Raw genomic sequence first — 22,027 nt, forward strand, 5'->3', positions numbered from 1 at the left:
AACACATGTCTATTTTGCGATCCTATAGCGGTCCATTTTCTTTTCCCTGATGCCTAATCCGAGCGAGCGGTCGCCTTTCAGCGGGTCTCCATGCCAGCGGGGTACATATTGCTCCGAGGGCCAAAGAGACGGGGCCGTCAGTCGCTGTCATTACTGTGGGACCATTCCCGACCTGAGGAACTCATTGGCACAAGGCAGAGGTGAAGGTGGAAGTTGCTTTTTGCAAGACTTGGATCGTAAGACCCAGGTTCCGTTCCTTGGATCGTCGGCGCGTGATCCGGTCCGCCAGCCCGGGCAGCGGCAGTTCACGAGTAAGACCTCTCAGCCGGATCTCGGCGACAGCCTTTACCTCAAGCAAGTCATGTCGGGCCGGGGCGCCGCACCGCCTCATGGTTATTTTTTTCCGGCCAGCCCACCTGGTCAGCCACCCGAAGACCCGGGCTTTCATCGGGATAACCACCAACCACTCGTGAGATCAGCCTTGCATCACGGGCACGGCGCGAGGGGGTTGAGGCCTCTATGGGATCAAGCCAGAGCCACACCTTCCGTGCAGGCCTCCGGTTCTCTACCTATCCCCATGCCCCCACCCACGCCGCCTCCTCCCCTTCCTGTCCAAGAGCTGAGCCGTTTGTACAGGGAAACTCTGGGATCTAAGATTATCTCGGACGCTCAGCGAATTGCCGGCAGCTCTCCTTCACCTGCAATCTACGGACCTCAGCCCCATCTTTCCGATTACACTGCCGAGCACTCGTCTGTCTCCGCTCACCAACCAATCAACGATTTCAGCCGCTTGTCACTGGAACCCCGTCAGTCGGCTGCCGCCGATTTCGCGGTGGACCCGACTTCGCAGGGAATGGACGGCACTCTACCTCGTGCTTATGGAGCCGTAGCCTCCCAAGGACTTCCTTATGACCCCAACTATGATCCCAGCGTAGCCATGATGGCTTCCGCTGCAGGAATGTCCGCCGGATTGCCCCCTCACCACCCTGGCGCCGCGGACCCCAAGAAGATGGCGGACCCCTCCCTCTTGGCATTTTTGCGAGCTGAAGGTCTGGCTGAGAGTACCATCACTCTCCTGCTGCAACATGGCTTTGATTCCTTCTCCGTGCTGGGTATGATGGAGGACCACGACGTCCGTTCCGTCGCCCCGAACTTGGCGCAGGCCCGCGTTCTTTCCCGCGTCGTGCAGAGTTCCAAGACCGGCGGAACGGCACCGCGTACCCGATCCAACAGCTTCAGCCACCGCAACGACTATTACGTGCAGCCTCAAGGTTTGACCATGGATGCCGGCCTGATGCAGCAGCCTCCAACCGCTGTCCAAGCGGCGTCTCCCAGATTGGGAGAATTTCTCGGGAGGAGACCCAGCAGCGCTCCGTCCCAACACCTTTTGGAGACCACCGCTTACCCGGCACCGCGCCCCCTGGCGGCTGGAGCTTTACCGATCAGCCCCGCAGGATATAGCCATGCTGTGAGCCAAGGAAGACCCATTTCCATGTACAATGCCCACACTGGCCTCGCCATGTCTGCTCTTGGCCAACAGCCCCCACCTGCCCCAGGAACTCCTGGAGCTGCGCCCAAAACCTTCTCGGGCTCTTATTCCCCCATTGAGCTGATGAAAAGAGCCCCCAACCTTCCCCCGGCGTCACCGGTAGCTACTCCAAGCCCCCTTCACAGCCCGCAACTCCTCCGGAAAGGGATGAATGCCGCATCTGAGAGTAACGTCGTCGCCTCGGCTTCCTCCGCTGCTCTCCAAACGCAAAACCGCAACGCCACCAAGTTGGTCGGACGCCGCACCGGTCCACCCGTCATTGTGTCAACCATGACCACGACACCTGACACAAGTACAGTCATCTCTCTTCTCTCACTCTTTTCTTTGTTGTCCATTGATAGACTTCGAGAAATGAGAAAGGGCTGACTCCGTCATCCGTTTTATTTCGCGTAGCACATTTATATCACGTTTCGCCAAGCTGCAATGCGTCTCCTGAGCAATCTTTACTTTTTATCTTGGCAAGAATCAACTTGAGGCTTATTTGGTTGTTTTGTGGCACCCAGCTTCTTTTTTTCTGTTGGTAAATATCGCCGTCGTTATTTTACACTCCACTCTCTCCTACAGGTGCTTAACTGCCGTGTTATCCAATTAGTCTAATAAGATAGACCGTTGTATCGGCTATTATAAGAATCGGTTTTTATAGACACCTTGTCTGTTTTCGTCGCCATCAATATTTCATTACTTCTGACTGTAATCGTGGAACTTCAAGTCCCTGCTCTTTCTTCTTAAAGGTTATTAAACCCATAATTCTTTTGCTTTTATTTACACAAGGCAAAAAAAAAAAAATCCAAAGATTTTTCTGGTCAACGTAATCTTTTCCTTATGCGTGAGCGATGACCATGAACAGAAATCGCATGCTTGGCTTGTGAAAGGCACGACCGAACGTTTTTCAATTACGTTAAACATCAGTGACTGTTATTTGGAAATCTTATTTTAGGTCTGTCGTTTTTTTTTTTAACCCTCTTTTCAGCCGCTAACGCTCTCATAGTTCTTTGGGCTACCGAACAAGTTCATAAATGAATGACTTTGATGAAAAGGCTTTCGTACTGTTGATTGAATCAGGGAGCGGCGAATTGCTTCTTACCAAGGTTATATTATTATAATTTATTTTTTGTTTTGCTATCCTCGCAGCACAGCAAACTCATTTCCATGAAGCTGATATTTGTTGCTTCGGTAACTTCATCTGATAACGGCCGGCTCTCACACACAGACAATCAGAAAGCGTACTTCTTAATTGCGTGTTGCCAGGCAACCTCGGCAATGGTGGCAATCAGAAGGTGGATAATCTTCACATTTCAGGAAAGTGAGGGAAAAGGGACGGTGCTGTGTGTGTCCCCCCCCCCCCCCCCCACTCAGAGCAAGATAAAATTGACCGCAAATAACTGCTTCTTTGTTGCCGTTTACTTCTCGAGGGATTTCTTATTTCACACGCGGGGGCTCTTGTCCACTGGTGAAGAGAGTCCCGCAACTCTTAACTGACAAGTGTGTTTCGGTGGGATTCATGTCCCAGTCACGTGATTGATACACCTGAAACAATTTTCAACGTTGAAATAAAGCAGCATAAGTCTTCCGTTAAGAAAGGTGAGATTGCACAGCTCTAGAAAGTGTCGGGTGGTGGGAGGGTTCTGCGTCAGGGCACCGTCTTGGTTGGCTAAGCGGCGTTAATAATGGCATTAAAAACGCTCGAGTCCAGCTTAGTCGCGACAGTTACCTTCTTCTCCGCCAAAGTAGCGGCTGCGCGCCTTGGCCATGGAGTTGTCCGTCAGCGGCGTCCCGCAGAGCAGCAGCGCAGGTGGGTAGCTTCCACGTCACGTGACGCCAGCTCGGCGTGTAATTGGCTTTGAGCGGAGGTGGAGAATAGCGTGCCGTCACGTGCTTTCCTGGAGGAGCTAATCCACTCAGGATCAGCCAGCCTTTTTTTAGCGGGAGTATTAGGGTGGGCGTGGTGTGTTCAGGGGGCGGATTTCAGCGCTCTGGAGTCATGAGGGAAATATCAAGCGACGGCTTTTGGACACGGCGCCCAGGTGTTATGCGCAACTTCCTGGGACATTTGTCAAAAATGGCAGATCCTTTTCAGGGGGGGGGGGAATGCCTGGAAGCAGTTAAAGTTGCCTCTGACAGTTTAGTTACCTTGTGTAAAAGAACTGTTTGGCGTGTTAAGGGGGGGGGCTCGGAATAGAAATGTAATCTTTGTATATTTAATAAGAGCAGCACAATGACTGAGCGGGTCTGCATGTCTGCCTCAGAGTTCTGTGGTTCAAAGTTCCAGTCTGGGCTTGTGGGCTTCCTCCCGGATCCCAACAAAAATCAGAGCGTTCTCAGTTGCTTTGCGTCACCACAAAGTTAAAGGCTCTAAAATAAAACCGACGCGCGTTCCCTAAAGGCACACCCCCCTTTTTTCTTGATTGCTGTAGAAATATATCCTTGATAACAGGTTGCGCCGTAGATTAACACATGACATTAAAAAAAAAGAATTTAAAAAAAAGAACAAAAATCAGAACAGTGTTTCCCTCCCCCGGAGCAATTGCTCATGTTCACAGGGTGGGTGGGGGATTAATGACTGTGGTGATGGCGGCCAAGCCCGCCGAGCAAATGAGGAACAGCTTTTCTGGCCCCGCTTGTGACACTTTGCTGTGTGGTGGTGGCAGCTGACCTCTGCGTTGTCCAGAAAGTGAAAAGATGTTCAGAAATGTCACACGAAAAGAATGGAAGGCAGAATATGGAGTGTTCTTATTAAAGTGTGGGAGGGGTCAAGTAGGCTTTTAGCCCTCGTTTTAGCCTCGGCCCAACAAAATCTCACGCTTATTTTTCACAGAAGTGTCGCGTATTTAGAAACAAATCTTGGAATTTGCCCGTGGCTGCTTCAGCGAATCCTTCACGTGACGTCGCAGCGCTTCACGATGATCCCCCCTCCCCAATTACCTGCCGCCATCTCGTATTAGCGCCGTGCTCGTCAAATGGCAACAGCTGCCAAAACAGACAAGCGCGCACACCTCCTCCCTCCCGTTTTCTTTTTTCTCAGTGTCTCAACCCTCTTCCTTTCTTCCTTTTTATTTTCCTCTCTCAGTTGTGGGCAGGTCACCCTGAATTATTCATCAGTCTGAAATGAAAAAGCTCATGGATATTGAATATCCTCTGTGAAGTGTTGGCCAACCTTGTGTGTTTTATTCACAACCCCCCCACCCCCACTCTCTTTCCCTCTGAAATCTAGGGAAAAAGTGTTAGAGAGAGCCATAGCTCACCGCCAGGCTGTTTCAAAGATTTACCAATCACTTTGCCTGCTGCACATATTTACCTTAGTCTCTCCTGGACAGCGAGTGGTCAGGGAGGGGGAGGTGAGAGGAGAGGAAGATCAAAAAGCTGGAGATGAAAAGGGGGAGGAAAAAAAAATACACTGCTGTCATCTTTTTGGGCAGAACAAGGAGCCAGTAGCTGGTTAGCTTTGACGCACCGTATGCAGTACTTCCTGGTTGCAGTGGTCCTTGTCATGCCCCCCCACCCCCGCCCTTTACTTTCCCACCTTGTCTTGCGGTTTGATCTGCAGCCCGCATTGTAAATCGATGTCACACGTCGCCAACAAACCCAGCGGGGGCCTAGTCGAGCAGTTGTGTGTGAAACGGTCTCATCTCATGAAATCAACCTGACAATTACGTGAATGCGAGCGCGCCGGCTGAGTAAAAGGCAAAGTTAGCATCTGCGTGCATGTGGTGTTTTTCTGAGCAGTATTTCCTTTTAGACTTTTGCATTAATCGCTCACCCTCCAACAACTGCGCTGGGGAGGGCCATTATTTTCCTTGGTTTTATCAGTATTATAATTATTGTTATTTTGTGATGATCGCACTTAGTTTTGAGATGCGAGATCATGTGGCTAACACACATACTGGCGTCGAGTGTCCCGAGAGGCGTATAGAGAGACCCAAAATCTCGAAATCTCCTGCCGCATAATTTTTGAGGTGGCAAGAAGTGTGGCGAGACGAACACCTTGTCGGAGAGTCGATTCCGAGCTGGCTGGAGCACAGCTGGGCCGCACTTTGCCTCCCGGGCTTAATAGCCGTATGACAGCGCGGGAGGGCGGAGGTGACGGGGCGCATTGCATGTGTGCGTTTTTATTTGCCGGTGTAATCGGGGGCGCACGCGGGGAGGGTGTGGAAGGTTCTGCCTGGCCAGATGGCTCCTGTCACTGCCGAGGAGGGACGAAAAAGGGGAGGCCGGGGGTCCTAAAATGGACCGGATTAGCCCCCTTCCCCCGAGTCACCACATCTGGGGACCACCTGCAGCCGACGTGGTCGCAGCGGGGGCGGGAGCGTACCCCACATCTCCTGTTTCCTCAATTTACCCTGGGGGAAAATATTGCTTTTGTTTCTGTGCTTGGAGGGAGATTCTGAAGGCCCTTTTTCAGCTGATCCCGACCGACCAAGCAACAGGCCCACTGGCCATTTGCTGAACCGGAAAAAGAAAATTGTAGCGCACGGCTTCAAATGATGGTTTCTTTGAGGGAAATCTCTTTCATTGTAAGCGTTTTTCCTCCTTCATCCCTCATTGGTCGGTGTGATGAGAAAACAAAAAGCCAAGAGGCCCCTGTTGACTCAGGCTTGTTATCTGGACCTCTGGGGCGGCAGCAGGTGCCTCACACTGGATAAGACCTGCCGGCCTCGTGTGTAAACAGCAGGGTCTAAATGAGAAACCGGGGCAGGACTTGCTGTGGGCTGCCAAAGAGCTGCTCGTCCTCTAGCGCTCGTTTTCTTCAAATTTCTTTAATCCTCCCACAGGGCACAATGACGAGATTAGGCAATTGGTGGGATCGTCGATGCCTCGTCGGGCCAAAAGGTGGCGCTTTCTGGCAGTTGATTTGGCTCGGAATTCCAACAAATGCGTCGGAGGCATCGCGGAATGGCTTCTTGATGTCCGCAAACCTGCAGAGCATACGGGCGCGTTTGTTTCCGAGAAAGGGCGGACGGCAGTCATTTACAGTAAAAGTGCGCTTGGGCCACATGTCCGAATTTCCCCATCTGGCCGCCATTAGTGATGTCTTTGGGGGGCGGGGGGGTTTGCGCTCGACAACTACTTGCTAATGAAAGTCTTGCTAAAGAAAAGATTGAGAAGAATAATCTCTCGAGTTAAAGTCATGGTTGCTGTGCCCATCACTTGTGCGCCCCCCCCCCCCCCCCCCCAATTCAGCTTTACCGTCACTGCTAATAGCTTTTGGCGTCCGACTGCGACCCCCCCACACACACACACACACCTTCGCCGCGGCAAAGTCGCAACGACATTGTTATTCTAAACAGGCCGTTTTCGCCCACCCGTGGTCCTTCGACACAGCGACCTGTCAATCATCTGCCGTCTTGTGTCCCCTGGGGACAAAATTGAGCTGCTGCTGCTCCCAAAAAAAAAAAAAAGACAAGTAAATCGACTGAGGCGTTGTCATCCTCGGCGCAAACGGGAATGAAAATACTTGAATTTCACTTCCTTCAGCGAGTAGCTACTGTCCCCTCGCTTGATATGCCACTATTGCCGTCGAGGGGGGGGGCAGGAGTAGAGGAAATCAAATAATCTGGAGGCTGAGGGGGCGTGTGTATATGAGAGGGGAGGGGTGTGAGCAGTCCAGATCAGAAATAAAACATAGTCCCAAAAAGCGGCGAGGAGAAGGAGGAAGAGGAGGGAAAGGGGAGAATGAAGGAGGGAGGGAGGAATGGTGCTGCCGGAGCACCAAAGTAGCAGCGAGCGATGAATGGCCGGTGCGCCGCCGCCGCTGCCTGAGAAGGAAGCAGCCATTCCACCGCCTTTTTCCATCCCGGAGGCACTTTTTCCAAGGTCCAAAATTGCATCTTTCCAGCAAAGATGATGCATCTGCCATCTCAGTGATTTCTGCCCCCCCTCCCTCGGACCGTAAGGTTGGGGCGGGGTGGGGGGTCAGGTAGTGGGAGAGTGGGTAGGTCGTCCTTGGATTATCTTCCACTTTTTGGGGGGGGGTTTTCCCCCTTCCCTCAACCTTGTTTTTTTCTCCCCCCTGCCATGCGACGTTTATAAGTGAGGAAGAATGTGGCGGCAACATTTTCCAGGCAAGCGGCATGTTTCCTGTTTTCTTTGCTGGATGTCTAATAAAGTCTGGCATGTGGGACGGAACATGGGGGAGAAGGTCAGTCGGTAGGGGGCGGGGGCTCGGTCACCGTGTTGTCATCCCTCCACACCAACACTTAGCTCTTACTTCCTGGGTCGTAACTTGGCAGGTGTGCAGTCTGTTGAAATTAGCTTTTGTTCTGCACCCCACCAAAAGAAATGAGGTGTGCGCTCAATTTCTTGGGCAGCGGTGTGGCGGCCAGCCGGGTGGGGCACAATGTGGGACAAGTGGCCTTTGTGCATGACTTTTTTCTGGGGGGGTGGTGGGGGGTGGGGTGACAGCCAACAAAGGACGCTTACTCCCCCCCCCCCCCCCCCCCCCCCCCCGCCCCATGGGGGGACCTCGTGCTACCACGGGCCGATGGAGGCTTTTCTCCATGCAAATGACTCATTTGCCAGGCTGGAGCTACAAACTGTGGCAGAATAAAGGCGGACACACCACCTTAGCTTCATGCGCGCGCGTTTGTGAGAGAGACTCCGTGGGCTCACATAGTTTGCCAATATCCAAGAATGTGTTTTGTCCACTGTTGTTAAAGCACCGTGTCAAGGCCACTTGTTCGGTGTGAGAAAACGAGCGGAAAAAATGCAAAATACAGGTCTGCGAGGGCTTGGCGACCAAAAAAAAAAAAAAAAATCTCTGTGGATGTTCCCGTAAGCAATAAGCAAATAATAAGCATATGACAATGACATCAATCAAAACATGTTTTCGTTGTACTTTTTCCCCATTCTGGCAGTTGGCTTTTATTTGCCCTGATACTAATCAGTCTTTGAAACAGTTCTCTCCCCCCGTGGGAATTTACTTGCATCAACTTCTGTAGAAATCATTGGAATGTCAAAATATTTTTTCTTCCTCGGATAAGAAACACTCACAGTCACGCATACTACAGCGTACAACATGAGAATCTTGTAACTGTTCTTAAAAGTACATCAAATATTAGTGGGGGGGGGTCTTTGTGTGTAATCAATTTGCTTTGGCAAGGGACTCTGCAAAAATGGAAGTGGAATCACTTCCATTCTGAATTGTGAAGTGAAGTAAGCGGCTCATGTTTCATCTTCGGATGGTCACTCAACATCCGCCAACCTCCTTTGAGTTGGTGCTGGCCACCTGCAATCGGCAGCTTGCGGTTGCTAGGCAACCACCAGCGGGCCGTTGAAGATAATACGATGGAGAGCATGTCTGCTCGTAAATGTGTTTCCCCTCCTGGTTCTTCTCCACCCGCCAAACACCCACCATACCCGTCCTCCGCCCCCCCCCCCCCTCGCAGCGGGAAGAAAAGGCTGGCCACATAATGGAAACTCTGGCCTCATCTGCTGCTGCATCAGGCTGCCAGACTCGTAAGTGTCGCTGGCTCCACCAAGAGTAGCAACAGCAGCAGCAGCAATCTTCCAACTTAGCTTCCGTGCGTGTTTTTCTACAGGAGGAAGGAGTAGCACTGCATTGAGCAAAGTCTCATCGTCCGTGCCGGTTCGAGTCCCCGAGTAACTTCCGTTGCGACCTTTAACCCCCGCAGCCGTTCAATGCTTGCCGCCCGTGAGTTAGCACGCGGTCGCTGTCACAGTTGCCACGTTTTCATTGCCTTGTTTAGCTGTACGCTCATTAGCATTTCTATCTTGGTGTCACGGTTCATGTGTGTTGCAGTCCCGTTGGCAAGCGCCGCTGCGACAGCTGCCGGCTTCTTCCGAACATGCGCGCCTCCCGACACGCACGCGCGGCGGTGAGGCAACAGTTAAGCAACAAGCACCACGGCGACGTTCGGTGGATTCAGTGCACATTTGTTGTCACGCGTTGTGTTGTTTTCTCCCCGGGGTTGTGGTATTACACTTGCTGCACTCTCCACAGCTTGCGGCAAACATGTCCGGCGCCCGCCCCCGCGCACTTTTTATTCCTCGGCGCCACGAGAGCGCCTTTGTCACTTCACGGCTGAGAGCTCGCTAGCACGAGTTAAAAAAAAAAAGTCTTTTTGCTATTTATTGGCTTCTTTCGTGGGGATCGGCCCCCAGCAGAATCGGAAGCGTGCGGCGACAGCGCGCTTGTAAAGTAAACACGGTTCGAGATCCCAAAACGTTATCAGTGAACGTGAGGCAACCAGTCCTGGAGGTTCCGGTTTAATGTGGCTGCTGTCCAGGGGGTGACCGGCGAATGTGTGTCGAGTAACGCCAGGAAGGCACCCACCCGCCGGCCATCTCACCTGCGACCTGCTGTCCAAAATCAAGTCAAAGTACATTTGAAGTGGCAGCCAAGGCCGCTTAAGTGATCACCATGACAACAGGCTGCGATACGACACCTCCTCTTCCGTCATCCTCTTCCTCCTCCGCAATGTCAGACCGCTCGCTTGCCTGCCTGCCTTCCGCGTTCTTCGTTTTCTCCTCTTTTGTCGCCAATGCGTCTCTTGGGAGCAGTTGGGGCTAACGGGCTGTGTTACCTTTGTTTGTTTTCATGTTCGTTTCACACAAATGTCACCCCCCCACACACCCCCACACACCCCAGACCCCTCCCCTCGCTGAACAGTGAGTGGGTCTACACTTATTGTCCAAATGGTTGAATTGTAGTGACATTTAATAGGATCAATGACACTCGCAAGTGTCTTTGATCTTGTCAAATATTGAGCTTGCAATTACTGTCGTTGGAATTGCTGACATTCAACATAATTGATAAAACTACCCAAAAGAGTCTCCCATCTCGCCAAATAGTGAACCGACATTAATTGTTGAGAACATTTGACATTTCACAGAATCAATATTATGCTCCAGTATCTTTCAGCTTGTCAAATAATGAGCCTACATTTTGTGCCGGCGCGTGTTCAGGCACATTTGACAGAATCAAAACAACCATCAACTGCCCAGTAGGGACCTTAAAATTATTTTCGAAAACATTTGCATTGGTGTCATTTAAAAATAATAATAATAAAAAAATCCAAGTGTCTTAGATGCAGCGAAATAGTGAGCCTGCACTCTTTATCGTCTAATTATTTGACTTGTAACGACATTGAACAGAATCAGTACAACCACCAAGTGTCTTTGCTGTTGCCAAATAGTGAGCTAACAATTATTTTCATTGTATGTTCGACCAGAAGGATACCGGTCAGGACTGCGACATCAAAGCTGAGCCGTTGCCCTTCCTCTGTCTGTCCTGCAGGTATCCGACCCCAAATAATGAACGGGCCCATGCACCCGCGCCCGTTGGTGGCGCTGCTGGATGGACGCGACTGCACCGTGGAGATGCCCATCCTCAAAGACTTGGCCACCGTCGCCTTTTGCGACGCGCAGTCCACGCAGGAGATTCACGAGAAGGTATCACAATGATAAATATTTGCCAGAAGATTGTGGAAGATTACAGCAATGTGATTTTTTTTTTTTTATTCATTAACGTACATGCAAAGTAAAACGTGACCAGATCATCATTTCATCTGCATTTTTTGTTTGGCAGGTATCTCCACTGCAATTCCTTTTATGTCACTGTGAAGCGAATGATACGAGCCTCGCGTGTCGAGTAGCGCGCTTGCACTTTAATGTTGCCCTGGAAGCATCGGTGGCGTTGTTTTATTATCGCGCGGTGTGCAGCGGGGGGTGCACTGTAATTACTCTGGCTTGTGGAGAGGAGGCTCTTTTATTTGCTGCGAAAGCAACACACGCCCCCCCCCCCCTTAGACGGGTAGGTGCTATCTGTTGCTGCATCTTGCAGATGGCAGGATGTGCCCCCCCCCCTTCCTCCCTTAATGCGAGTATGATTAAAAAAAACACCCCCAAAAAAAGCAAGCCAAGGCAAACATTTACATGGAGATCAATTCAATCAAAAGACCCGCGGACCTTTGTGTTGTTTTCACGCCGTCTTATCAGGGAAAACACGACGGTAATGTTCACCTCAGCAGTGGGCCGTAATAAGCGCAGATAGCCGGAGGAGGCGCCGGGAAAGATTGAAAATGTCCAATCTTCTTCGCATGGGCCCGTCGTACATTTCATTACCTTGCACATTTTGACAGGTTGCTGATAAAGAAAATCACCAGAAAGGTTGGTTGAAAAAAACAGTACAAGGTTAGCGCTGTGCCATTCTAGTCATTGGGGAGGAGCCAAATGCTACATTTTCTGCTTCTCTGACTCGCCTTTCACTCTTGAATTAGACGATGACTGACAGACTTTCTATGTAATAGTTTTTTTTTGTTTTGTTTTGTTTTTTTTCAACAAAGTAGGTTTGCGAATTCGGGTGGTGGGTGGGAATTTCCACGCCGAGCAGCGGGTCACCTCCAACCTCCAACACGTATTCATCAGGCCTCGGGTCTTGTTTGGTGGGCAGGTGCTGAACGAGGCGGTGGGGGCCATGATGTACCACACCATCACCCTGACCAGGGAGGACCTGGAGAAGTTCAAAGCACTGCGCATCATCATCCGCATCGGCAGCGGATACGACAACATCGACATTAAAGCCGCCGGAGAGCTCGGTAAGTATGATGGCGAAGACCATGGCTCGGACGCCGCCACTGGATCAAAATGGAAAAATATGGCCAAGAAGACTCGAGGGTATGAGGAAAAATGTACATGTGAAAAAAAGTGGGCCCATTTTAGACCAACTGTGATACAGATACGTATTTGAAGAATATGCAGCCATTTTGGATGCCAAATGCCCCCTCCCCACGGCAGGCATCGCCGTGTGCAACATCCCGTCGGCGGCCGTGGAGGAGACGGCCGACTCCACCCTGTGCCACGTGCTCAACCTGTACCGGCGGAACACGTGGCTCTACCAGGCTCTCCGGGAGGGCACGCGGGTCCAGAGCGTGGAGCAGATCCGAGAGGTGGCGTCCGGCGCCGCGCGCATCCGCGGGGAGACCCTGGGCCTCATCGGATTTGGTGAGCGAGCGCGCCGGCTTGACAAAATGAGACTTACAAACCGTAGCTCTCATTTTGAACCTCACTTACACCCTAACCCCTCGTTGATGGTAACCGATGACGACCGCCCCCGTTTCACGGCCCCCTCGATGCCTCACCGGCCGGCGTTGTGGTTATCAGGTCGCTCGGGGCAGGCGGTGGCGGTGCGCGCCAAGGTGTTCGGCTTCAACGTGCTGTTCTACGACCCGTACCTGCAGGACGGGCTGGAGCGCTCGCTGGGCGTGCAGCGCGTCTACACGCTGCAGGACCTCCTCTACCAGAGCGACTGCGTCTCCCTGCACTGCAACCTCAACGAGCACAACCACCACCTCATCAACGACTTCACCATCAAACAGGTGCACACCCCACAGCAGGGCGCAGTCTTGATATTGCCCAATCGATTTGGAAGACCCTGCTGCAGCGAAGCACGTCATAGTTTTGATTTGTAAACATCATTTGTAACCTCGTTTGTCTGACAATGTGTTCTCCATTCAGAAATATTTACGAAGGGGGAAGGTGGTGCGGCAGATGGCGCTTGTTTTGGTCCAGATCTCGTAAAAATCCAAACCTTATATGTATATATTTACATCTTCCCTTATTTTCACAATATTGTCATCTCATGCCACCAATGTACAAACAAGGGATAGGAGTGGGCTGACACCTGCTGCCGAGTCGGGGGAACTGCAAGACCCAAGCCCAAATGCTTCTTAAGCGACACTTGTCATTTTGTGTGTGTACAGATGCGTCAGGGAGCATTTCTGGTGAACACAGCCCGGGGCGGCCTAGTGGACGAGAAAGCCCTGGCCCAGGCCCTGAAGGAGGGCCGGATACGTGGGGCCGCCTTGGACGTCCACGAGACCGAGCCCTTTAGGTCAGTCTCGATTCAAAGAATGACAACGTATGAGTTACTTTATAGTTCAGCATGAGTGAAAATGCACCGCGAAACCCCACCCCCCCAAAAACTGATTTTAGTATATTTGTTAGCGTGCATTGGATTGAAGCCCCTGTTCAAATAGCAGTTTTTTGTTTTTTCCTCTTTCAATTCATGAGCAAAAATGCAGATATCCCCCAGATATGTGACGATATAAAGACAAATTGTGGGCGTTGCAGCTTTGCTCAGGGCCCCCTGAAAGACGCGCCCAACCTGATCTGCACGCCTCACACGGCCTGGTACAGCGAGCAGGCGTCTTTGGAGATGAGGGAGGCCGCCGCCACCGAGATCCGAAGAGCCATCACGGGTAGGTGGCGCGTTTCGTCCACGCGTGGGCAGGCGGCGGGCAACCCAAAGTCTCGTTTTCGCTGTGTGGCGCGACAGGCCGCATCCCGGACAGCTTAAGAAACTGCGTCAATAAGGAGTTCTTCGTCACCACGGCGCCCTGGGCCGCAATGGACCAACCGGCTGTTCACCCCGAACTCAACGGCGCCGCCTACAGGTGACCTCACCCCCTCCAAACTAACAAACCAAAAAAATCCGACAGCGACTTCACAATTGACGTGTTAGTTTCCGCGACGATAAAGTTGTCATGACTTCAACGGACGCACCTCCGCGATTTGTGTAAAAAGAAGCAAATGCGGTGGCGATTCATGCCTTTCACACTTGTAAAGAAAACCTTGTGACGTTCAAGTGCAACGTTGCACAGTGTGTGTGAGTATGTTGTGGTTGGCGATGTTGTCGTCATGTCCGCAGTGTTGTTGGTGTCGTTCCACGCAGCCACGTCAACCAAACGCTGCCGGCTGCTGCTGCCGGCGTTCCCCAAGACAAAATAAATGCCTAGAGGGGGAGCAGGTAAAAGCACTGCAAATCAACGCTAGAACGCCACCCGTGTGCGTGCGTGCGTGCATGTGTGTGTGCGTCCTTCCAAACCTTTGATATCCGAATTATCTTTGTGGTAAGCTGTCATTTTAGTTCTTACTAGTTTGGTCAAGGATTTGTCTTGTTTTAGTCAGAATTGTCCAAAACTATAGGAAGCCTGACTTTACATGGTCATCTTATTAAAAAATGCCTTATTATGCGTGGTCGTTTTTTTCTGTCCAAAAACGCCTGACTATACATGGTTGTTTTCTTTGCTCTGCCCTCCACCTTCCTCAGATACCCGCCAGGCGTGGTGGGCGTGGCTTCGGGCGGCCTCGCCGGGGCTTTCGAGGGCATGGTGCCCGGCGGCTTGCCCGGTGCCCACACCCTGCCCTCGGGGACGCACCCCTCGCAGGCCCCGTCGCCCAACCAGCCTTCCAAACACGGCGAGCCCAGAGAGCACCTCACCGAGCAATAGCGGCCAGAAGGGACCACGAGCCCCCCCCCCTCCCCCCCCCCTCCACCCCTCCCCATCTCACGCCCAACCGGGACCAAGAGACAGTGCCCCTATTCTGACAGGTGCCGGTGGAATTTGTATTTTTATTGTATTGATTTTTGAGGTAGGATTGGCGGGCAACCACGGTGGACTTTGTCTTTGGAACATGCATCAAACACCCCCCCCCCCCGCTTTTTTTTTTTTAATGCATTCTCTGCCCCCGAGCCACCAGCCCCCCCACTCCCCATTCTTGTAAGAACTTAAAAATCATATCTACTACTCATAAAAAACGGATCTGAAAACCAATTAGTCAATAGGCGGACCAAATTGAAAATGGCGCCCTTGATTGTTGATTCATTCCAATGTTATTCCAGTGTGATACGAAAAAGGTGGCGATAAAGTTAATGACTCAGGAATACCCCACCTTTTTTTTTTGGGTGTTTTTTTTTTGCAGTTTTGTCTGCGAGTTAAAGAAAAACTGAAAAAACAAAAAACATGTCACCTCTTCAGCGTTTGACAAGTTTGGCAGAGTCTCGGGCGATTGCTGTCAATGAGTTGGATGTTCTTCTCCGCGTGGTCCCGCGTGCTTCGCTCCCCACCCCCCACTCCAATTTTCGTTGTCCAGACTCATCTTGTACTCTTTGTCAAAAGCCATCACAGCAGTGCGAGGCAGACCCCGAAAGCCCAGCAGGTATGCTTTTGTTTTTAGCCCAAGTATTTGCATTTGTTTCTTGTATCAGGTGAACATTTAGCATTCAGTGCAGTTCGAATTAAAAACAACAAAAAATGACAATATTCTCAAACACCTTGTTGTGTGGTTTGATTTTGGGGCCCACGGGAGTATTTCATTTTTTCTCCAATTCCCCTTGCTCGCTTTCATTCTTGATTCTTGTTTCCAAGTGTTTCTCGAGGGTGAGGCCTTTGTCTTTTCCTTAAATACTCATGTCGAATTCGACTCCATAGTTCCTAATATCCAATCGGAAGAAGATGGCAGACAGAAAATGGATGGATCAAGACTTGCCCTCACTCAAGAGGATCGATCGTAGGTGGTCGCTTAAATGGCTCTCTCATTTTCAGGGTGCACGGCATTTCAATGTTTTCTTCAGATCCTAATTTTCAAAAATAAATGTGCAAATACTGAATTTATAAGATGTCATTTGACACACATTTGCTTTTCTTTCACAGGTGCCATCTGAATCCCACTTGTTTTTTTGGGGGGGGGACACCCCAAAATGTATTTGAATATTAGATTTTGATCCCCCCCCAAAATGGTCTTTTTTAATGGTAAATATGAAATTGATATTTTATTTTCTGTTAAATTTCTTTCAGGACTCCAGACCAAGCGCTTCGATTCAAGGTTAGTATCTATTTGTAAATTTGATGATCAAGGATCGGATTGTAGACGGTGGCTTGAATTCTTGATCATTGATCTGCATATTTGGTCCTTTGATTTATTTTTTACATCAATCTCACATGCGCAATTCCTCATAATTTCTGTTGAAAGAGATCCAGCTGCAAGTTGCGCCTTACAGATGCACACAAGGGAGGGGGAGTCGGGGGGGGGGGGGGAGCAAAGCAAAGATGCAAGTGAATCAAATTTAATGAAATGAATGCACTCTGTCAAAAGAGAAAGCATGTGCTTCTTCTCTCTTCCCGGCCGCTGCCACTTCCGAGCATCTATGTCTCAATGTGAAACTGTCAGTAAACTGCGCCAACCCCCACCACCACCACCCCTCCCTCGCAGAATGCAGCCGTTAATCTATGCACAAAAAAACAAAAACAAACCAAAAATAAATAGCTTCAAGAATGATCAAACGGGTCGGGGGGGGGGGGGGGTCCTTGGGTAAACGTCTGTCAGGCAAATTGCAACCCCCCCCCCCCCAAAAAAAAAAGTGGTGCGGTACTGTACTGGTAAATCTATGAGGTGGACAAGTGGATTTCCTCCAGCAGCACAAGCGGGGGAAAAAAGTCCTCTCGACTGTGTCCGCGCTCTTTTTTTTTTTTTTTTTTAACAAGTGTGCGTCACTCACTCGTCGTCGTCATCGTCCTCCTCACCGTCGGAGAGCGCGGCGCAGGGTCGTATTTGTCGGTAGGTGTCCAGCCACTTCTCCAGCATCTGCGTGACCAGCGGGTGGTTGCGGCGCCGCGAGCTCTTCTGCACGGCGGCCAACATGCCGCCGTCCGTCACGCTGCAGTCCAGCCACGAGCGCAGAAGCTTCTCCTGCTGCTCCTCGTTGCCCATCTGAAGGAAAAGCCGCCGCAGCTTTCAAGGGGGCCTCTCCCCTTTCAACGTCAAGCTCACGAGGATCCGGCGGCGTACCTCCTGCGCTGACAGGAAGTGGATGTGCAGCAGCTTGCGCTCGCTGTCCACCAGAGGCAGGAAGGTGACGGTGACATCGTCGTCCGTGTCGAGGTTGGCGCCCGCGCCGCGATTGTCGCCGTAGCCGTCGTTCTCCATGGCCACCAGGGCCGAGAAGTGGCCGCGCGTGTAGCCCAGCGCGATGGGGCTCTTCCAGCAGAAGCTCTGCTCCCACAGCAGCGGTAAGTACACGCCTGCGCACGCACACGCACAATCATTTGCCCTTTTCCGCACATTTCGCCTCACTGGCCTCCGATTCAATCCGAGCCCAATTTGACATCTCTCAAATATATGATTGCGCAAAGGCACAATTTGACAAATTTAGCAATCTGGTGATGAATTCTGGAGTAGAAATGTCTTTTTGGGCACTGCAGTCAGATGGTAGAAACGTCCCCGCGTGCACTCACCTTGAAATCGCGCGTAGCCTAAAGTCTCCCCTCGGAAACTTTTGTAGTACTTCACGCCGTAAACGATGATGGGCCTACGGAGGATGTGTGCCAGCACGAAAATGTGGGTCTGCTCCAGGCTTGCCCCGGGCTGCACCCACAGAAAACGTATACACGCGCACGCAGAAGAGACGTCACACACTCAGCGATGGAAGCTTCATCTCACGTAAAGGTTGATCATATTCTCGTGTCGCCAGGTTGTTAAATGAAACGCCGAGCTAAAATGGCCGTCGTCCGCCCGTCACGTGACACGCGGCGTCGCACGACAAGAGGAAGCCAACGTTTTCCGCAACGCAACGGGACTCCACCTGGCTGGCCAGAGACGAGATGAAGGCCCAGTCCTCCTGCCACTGCTCCTCCCGCAGAGAAAAGTGAAGACCGAAGCTTTGTGAGTACCACGATTCCCACTCCTTCCAGCGAGTGTAAAACCTGCAAAGACGACAAACAAGCGGCAACGCGATGAAAAAAATATATATATGCAGGTTGATGGATAATTTTTTTTTCCCCTCCCTTATCTGACCAGTGCGAGCAGTCGTGCAGGCTGTCGTGGAGCGTCTTGCGCAGGACCGAGTCCTTGTCGTAGATGCCCCACGTGGCCTGCAGAACCGAGTCCAGCAGGCAGTCGCCGGCCGTGCGGTTCCACAGCGCGTACAGGCGGCTGTCCAGACGCGTGCCCAGCTCCATCGACCAGTTGATGACCGGCGATTCTTCCTCCAGTTCTGCGCGGGAAACGCAAGACGACGGCGGGGCCGAGTTGGCGTCAACGCGCATCTGACGCGAGGGCAACGTACTGCCACGAAGCAAACGCGATCACGCTGAAAGACGAGACAAGTACGGGAAAGCGTCTCACCTTTTTGCACGTCCCGATCAAGAACCTCATCAAACAGTTTCTCCTGGACGGTGGGGGGCAGGTCCTCAATATCTGCGGGCGACACGGCGGTTAGAAGACGGAGGACGGGCGCGCGGCGACAAAACGGAGGGGGCGCGCTTCACCGGCGGGCAGCGTGAAGGTGACCAGGTCGCTGAGGAAGTAGCAGGCAAAGTCGCCCTTGCGCTGATGCAGCGACGCGGCGATCTCCCGGCGGATCTGCTCCGTCAGCTCGGGGCACGCCATGGACGGGATGCGCTTGGCCGCCCGCTGAGTCACCTGAAACGGTAGGCGGGGGGACCGCAAAGGTGACACCCGTTGCCCGTCGGCGAGCGAATTGGCGGCGCTGACCTCGGTGAGGAGGACGGCGAGCATGTCCTGCCTCTGGAAGCGAATGGCCAGGTGCACCAGCGTGAAGCCCGTGTCGAACGCCGACGCTCGGTTGAGCAGCTGCACCTCGTCGGCGGTCAGCTGCCGCGCAATGTCGCCGCCCGACGACTTGTACGCCTCCACCGGCGCCAGGTCTCCTTCCACCACGCCTGTCGGGGAAAAGAGAGAGATAAACACATTGGAAATCATCCCCCTTTGAGGTGTGTGCATATGGCGACGCGAAGCAAGGAAGGTCATAGTCACGAAATCAATGCGTGTAGACTTGGAGAACAAAATCGATTCAAATAGAAATCTGATTTTAGGAGGGAAAAGAATCATTCTGAGATTCTCCCTGTGCTGTCGCTGCACTTCAGGAAGCGCTCGGCCGCCCTCCGAGGCGCCGGACACTTCCTGTGCTGCTGGGAACCTCGGAATGCGACGTTTCTGTGTGTGCGCGCGCGTGCCACCTGACATGAAACTAAAGCGAAGCGCCAACGAGAACGGTGCTCTCTGCCAAGAGTGAGCGTGACTGTCAACAAACACGAGAAAGAAAATTGCAGAACGTTCACAATTGTGTGGTGATAGTTGGGGGCCTACTTTCCTTTTTCATAGAAGTTGATGTCATACAATACCCACTCCCCCTTGCCATCTATTTCGGTGGTGTTTACAAGGAAGGGGGTGGGGGGGGGGGGCGAGATTGTTTTGAGCCACATCCAGAAAGTCCTTGCGGCCACTCTGCCGATGGCCAGACATGCACTTTCATTGCCACCAGCTGGGCCAGCAGGCCGCCCCTCTTAGCCCCTCAAAGGCCCTCTTCAGTCAAAGCCATAAAGGGCCGTGTCACGCTCGCCCGGATGCCGTCTGTCTATGTCAGCACCCGGCGCAACAACTGCCGACAAGTTTGCAGGTTTCGAGTCGGCCAAGCGGCACAAACAAATCGGTCGGCCGGAATTGTTTCACAATCCGCCAGCGTATCTCCTGGCCCAAACAGAGGCCGAGGAAGGACGCCATCTCTGCGTGAAGGTGGATCACGCGCGGTCCAAACATGAGAGCGACTCACCGGCACAAGCGCTGAGAAACAGCCAGTCTGTTTTCCTCATGCGGTTTCGTATCTGCTTGAGCTTCTTGAAGTCCGTCTCCCGCTCGTCCTTGCCGCTCACGGCTCCCGCCGCCACTTCGATTCTCTGGAAGTCCATTTGGACGCTGGCCTCGCTCTCGGCCAAAGAAGGCGACATCCTCTGGCCGAGAGGACCCGCGCCGGTGCCGCAGCCGCCGACCGCGCGACCCCTCCGCCGCGCCCGTTCCTGCTCATTGATGACGAGCGAGCGCTCGGCGGAGGGGGCGGCCAGCTCGATGGCCTGCGGGTGGTCGCACACCACGCACGTGAGCGTTACGGGCGAGTTCTGGTAAGTGCACGACGAGCAAGTCCAGTACTGCCGGTGGGTGTTCAGGCGGTTGCGGTCGTTGTACTCCTCGCACGGGTCCGCGGGAAAGTAGGGCGGTGCCGGGCGGCAGCCGGAGGCGTGGGGCGACTCGGTCGGGCTGCCGTTTTTGGGGCGCCGGCACAGACACTGCGTGCAGCGGACAGCTCGGGGCCAGTTTAGGTAGGTGCACATGTGGCAGGACCACTTGGTGGCCATCTCCGCCATGCTGGCCGGCCGCACGCGGGGCCTGGCGCTGGAGTCCGGGCAGATGAGGAGGCTGCCGCTGCCGCCCTCGCTGGCGCGGAGGTCCCACGGACGGCGCGCCGGGTCCACGTCGGGCCCGCTTTTGTACGGCTCCTCCGTGATGATGGGAACGCGGGACCTGTGAGCGCGGCACATGGTGCACTTGGTGGCGGAGGGCCAGTTCTCGTAGGTGCAGTAGTCACAGGCCCATTTCTCCCTCGTGTCCGTCATCGTGGATCACCTGCGCGGCAGCAGATCAAGTGCACAGGTGTCAAGCTCAAGAATCATTTGATGCGGCCCCCCACAGAGCACATCCTGTACTTCGAAAATCTGTACCAAAATCAAAACGGATTAGAAAATAAAGTCGAATACAGTGTAACTTCCAAAGATATTCTTCAACGGGTCGGCGTGGAAGAGGATCTTGCCCAGCCTGTCTACAAAATTGAAGTCTGTGAAGCACTTTAATGACTAGCAGATCCCTGTCGAGGGGAAGACGGCGCCACTTTGGCTGTTGTGCTGGGCACAGCTTTTAAATAGTGTGCATACAAACTCCCAGATTCCAAAAGCATGCATGGTCGGTGAATGGAACACTCTAAATTGTCCCTCGGTGCGTTTGTGAATGACAACCAGTTCACGGTGTATCCCATTTTTCAATTTGGAATATTCCCCAAATACCCCATCATAACATACTATGAAAATTCATCAGAAACGTCCCTGAAATTTACCATGTTTGAATTCCTTCGCAAGAAGATGCAATCCCTTGACATAAATTAAGATTGGTTGGAAACTTTTTCCAATATCAAATTGTCGGAAACAATACGAATGAAACACTGAGCAATTGTGGATACAAAAATGTAATATGATGTTTGCACCATGTGTCATTTTGCAAACATAATGGCCCCCACAGGCATGCCAGAACTATGTTTTTAATGATGCTGGACAAATATGATGATGAAGATGATGATGTGGCCAGCGGCGAAAATGAGTCGAACAGCCTTTTGTTTTATTTAGTGGCGAAGTTGAAATACGACTGTGCAGTGTGAACTCGCCATCTTTGCATACTCAGTTGACCTGGCGACGCATTGCACCATGACACGACCAAATATTTCATCATATTCGAAAGGGTGCAAATCTCTTACCGTCTCACTTGACGTGTTGTGTGGAGAACCACAACAATGGCTTGTTGTGAGGTCCCCCTTCCAATTCCTGCGCCGCCGCCTACTGCTCGGTCGAATCTTTCCCGAATCGACGTCTTCAAACGCCTTTTATCCGTTCACATGTTTAGCTCGACGGACACGTTCATCACCACGCCGCAGAAGAAACAGTCCGTCCGTCGGCCGGACCTGTGAAGAGCCACGACCTTCGTTGATTTTTTTTTGTTGTGTTTTGTTGCTTTTTGTTTATGTTTTTTTTAATGGCGGCGATGCAGAGACGAAAGCGTAGCCTGAGCCCAAATAAACGCTGGGCCCGTTGACGTCACAAATCAGCTGTCCCAGCGCTCGTC

At 52.2% G+C, this 22,027-nt stretch overlaps 2 protein-coding genes across 7 annotated transcripts; one reads left to right on the forward strand and one right to left on the reverse strand.

The window, feature by feature from the left end:
- On the forward strand, positions 1-15,617 carry ctbp2l (C-terminal binding protein 2, like). 3 transcript variants are annotated; one of them, XM_086138558.1, is made up of 10 exons: positions 1-1,841; positions 10,803-10,957; positions 11,958-12,102; positions 12,302-12,508; positions 12,668-12,882; positions 13,267-13,397; positions 13,637-13,764; positions 13,842-13,959; positions 14,238-14,312; positions 14,616-14,762. In XM_086138558.1, the coding sequence occupies exons 1-9, from the start codon at positions 50-52 to the stop codon at positions 14,299-14,301; spliced, it is 2,955 nt and encodes a 984-aa protein (XP_085994684.1). In that variant the 5' UTR covers positions 1-49; the 3' UTR covers positions 14,302-14,312; positions 14,616-14,762. The 3 variants fall into 3 exon arrangements, with proteins under 3 accessions (XP_085994684.1, XP_085994683.1, XP_085994682.1); XM_086138557.1 differs by having other exon boundaries at positions 4-1,841; positions 14,214-14,312; XM_086138556.1 differs by lacking the exon at positions 14,238-14,312 and having other exon boundaries at positions 5-1,841; positions 14,616-15,617.
- Positions 15,610-21,993, reverse strand: LOC147190154 (ubiquitin thioesterase ZRANB1-like). Of its 4 annotated transcripts, XM_086138561.1 has the most exons (11): positions 21,663-21,993; positions 19,917-20,764; positions 18,839-19,026; positions 18,613-18,766; positions 18,470-18,541; positions 18,140-18,338; positions 17,928-18,048; positions 17,581-17,710; positions 17,135-17,367; positions 16,845-17,056; positions 16,397-16,573 (listed from the first exon to the last, which is right to left on the reverse strand). In XM_086138561.1, the coding sequence occupies exons 2-11, from the start codon at positions 20,752-20,754 to the stop codon at positions 16,513-16,515; spliced, it is 2,208 nt and encodes a 735-aa protein (XP_085994687.1). In that variant the 5' UTR covers positions 20,755-20,764; positions 21,663-21,993; the 3' UTR covers positions 16,397-16,512. The 4 variants fall into 4 exon arrangements, with proteins under 4 accessions (XP_085994686.1, XP_085994687.1, XP_085994688.1 ...); XM_086138560.1 differs by lacking the exon at positions 16,397-16,573 and adding an exon at positions 15,610-15,780 and having other exon boundaries at positions 18,613-19,026; XM_086138562.1 differs by having other exon boundaries at positions 16,397-17,056.
- Between the last annotated feature and the right edge of the window lie 34 nt (positions 21,994-22,027).

Source organism: Hippocampus guttulatus, chromosome 19 (assembly GCF_054856545.1).
Source record: "Hippocampus guttulatus isolate MCC_2025c chromosome 19, RoL_Hgut_1.0, whole genome shotgun sequence".
Lineage (NCBI taxonomy): Eukaryota > Metazoa > Chordata > Actinopteri > Syngnathiformes > Syngnathidae > Hippocampus > Hippocampus guttulatus.